Source organism: Oxyura jamaicensis, unplaced genomic scaffold (assembly GCF_011077185.1).
Source record: "Oxyura jamaicensis isolate SHBP4307 breed ruddy duck unplaced genomic scaffold, BPBGC_Ojam_1.0 oxyUn_random_OJ201, whole genome shotgun sequence".
In the NCBI taxonomy this organism is placed as follows: Eukaryota; Metazoa; Chordata; class Aves; order Anseriformes; family Anatidae; genus Oxyura; species Oxyura jamaicensis.
This window is the reverse complement of record NW_023305707.1, coordinates 3,417-5,471: the sequence shown is the minus strand read 5'-3', so window position 1 is coordinate 5,471 and position 2,055 is coordinate 3,417. Positions and strand designations below refer to the sequence as shown.

The window sequence follows — 2,055 nt, the reverse complement described above, 5'->3', positions numbered from 1 at the left end:
GGATTTGCTCTTTTGAAATCCATGCTGACTCCTCTCCATCCCTTTTCCGTACTTGAGAATATATTCAGGGAGGATTTCCTTCAGAACCTTCCCAGACACTGATATCAGGCTGACCAGGCTGCAGTTTCCCAGACACTCCTTCTTCATCTTTTCTGGAACATAAGAGTGGGATGAGTCTCTTCCAGTGGGACAGCCTACAAAACACTCACCTCGGCAGAACAGGGGCTGCACTTCCCATTCCCCAGTCCCTGGAATGCAACCATCAACACTGGGGCCTCAGGTCCACAGCCACAAGCAGTATACACACCTCCAGCTCCCCTCTGAAAGGTCCATATCATCTGTATCAACATCAAACACCACACAAAAAATAGAAATCCCCCTTGAGACTCACCCCAAAGAACACTCCAGCACCTTGGGGCCACACCTTCTGGACAATCCCACCTCTGTCCCCGCCTCTCCCAAATCTCACAGCCTCTCCCACGCCTCAACAGACAGCACAAGGGACTCCCACCAGACTGTCAACATGCTGCCCCCTGAAAAATGAGCACTATGGAGTCACCTACGCAACCCTTTGGGAAGCATGGCAGGACTCCCAGCGCACTTAGCATTGTCAGCCCTGAGACAGGCCCGCAACTAAAACATCCTGCTATGCAAACACCTCTCCTCTGCCTCTTGGGACTACAGCCCAAGCAGCAAAACAGGGAGCCCACTTTCTCCTAGATACAGCATCTACGTGCAAGATGGCCACCAAGCCAACAGTGTAGCACACCCAACAGGAAAGGCAAGTGCTAAACGCAGGCTGGTGAGCTGGGACAAAGGCACGGAGGAAGTGAATGTGATGAAGGTGGTAGCGCATCACACCCAGCATACCTGAGAAGCCCTGACCAACCTGCTGGGGATGCCAACAAGGACGGTCCCCTCCTCACAACAAAGCCACCAAGCACATGTCACGAGTGCCAAACCATGACCCCACTGACAACAATGCACCTCTCCCATGTCACGCATGCATCTTCTACCTGCCCATACACGAACCTTCAAGAAGTATACCTTGGTCTTTAATACTCTCACTTGAAATGTGCCGCAACTTCCAACATCCTCAACGGAAGGAAATGAAGACGGAGCATTGTGGGGAGATCACACCCCACCTCATTACTTGATGGGTTTTGGCATGTAAGAGCAGCTCACGCCAAATGCTGTCATGTGCAAAGGCTGTCTCATGCCGCGGGCACTCGTGGACCAGCATAAAAGCCGGCCCTGCCCTTGCACCCTCACACACAACATCCAACACCTTCTCCCCTGCGCACAACAAGGTGAGCCTGAACCCTACTCCACTCCTTCACCCACGCCCCATCTCTCCACAGGCCTTCTGCCCCCAGCCTCAGCTGCCCTTCTGTCTCCCTACCACCATGCTCCCCAATGCCCCACCCTAGGCCTCCCTACTCTTATGCCCTCCCTCAGCAATTCTCCTCATGAACCCAAAACCTTCAGCCTTCCCATCACCCTCTCTTCCAGGGACCCTCCACACCACAGACATGTCCTGCTACGACATCTGCCGCCCCTGCGGACCCACCCCGCTGGCTAACAGCTGCAACGAGCCCTGTGTCAGGCAGTGCGAGGACTCCCACGTTGTCATCCAGCCTCCCACCGTGCTGGTCACCCTGCCAGGACCCATCCTCAGCTCCTTCCCCCAGAACACCGCCGTTGGATCTTCCGCATCAGCTGCCGTGGGCAGCAACCTCAGCTCCCAGGGAGTGCCCATCTCCTCTGGGGGATTTGGAGGCTTTGGCCTGGGAGGCCTGGGCTGCTTCTTTGGTGGAAGAGCCTGCTACCCCTGCTAGTGACCCACACCAGTACCCCTGACAGAAAACTCCAACTCCATGAAAGCCAGCTCTCGGGCTGAGGACTCACCTCTGCGCTGTTCATAGTACATGGGCTCACCAGTCTCAGCTCTTCTTCTCATGGCACTCCACACTCAAGCAGGGAAGGAGGCCAGTCAATGCTGCCTGGAAACATGGCTGATGGATGGCCTACTACTCTCTTACCTCCTTCTTCTCC

The 2,055-nt window shown here is 55.2% G+C and overlaps 1 protein-coding gene across 1 annotated transcript; it reads left to right on the top strand.

Annotated features, from left to right (window-relative positions):
- Window positions 1-1,532: 1,532 nt before the first annotated feature.
- LOC118158815 (feather keratin 1-like) lies at window positions 1,533-1,838 on the top strand. The gene has a single exon (XM_035313504.1). It carries the CDS (start codon window positions 1,533-1,535, stop codon window positions 1,836-1,838), a length of 306 nt encoding a protein of 101 aa, XP_035169395.1.
- The last annotated feature ends 217 nt before the right edge of the window (window positions 1,839-2,055 follow it).

What these genes read in the sequence shown, in the direction of transcription:
- LOC118158815 (XM_035313504.1), top strand. Translation starts at nt 1,533, where the DNA reads ATGTCCTGCTACGACATCTGCCGCCCCTGCGGACCCACCCCGCTGGCT.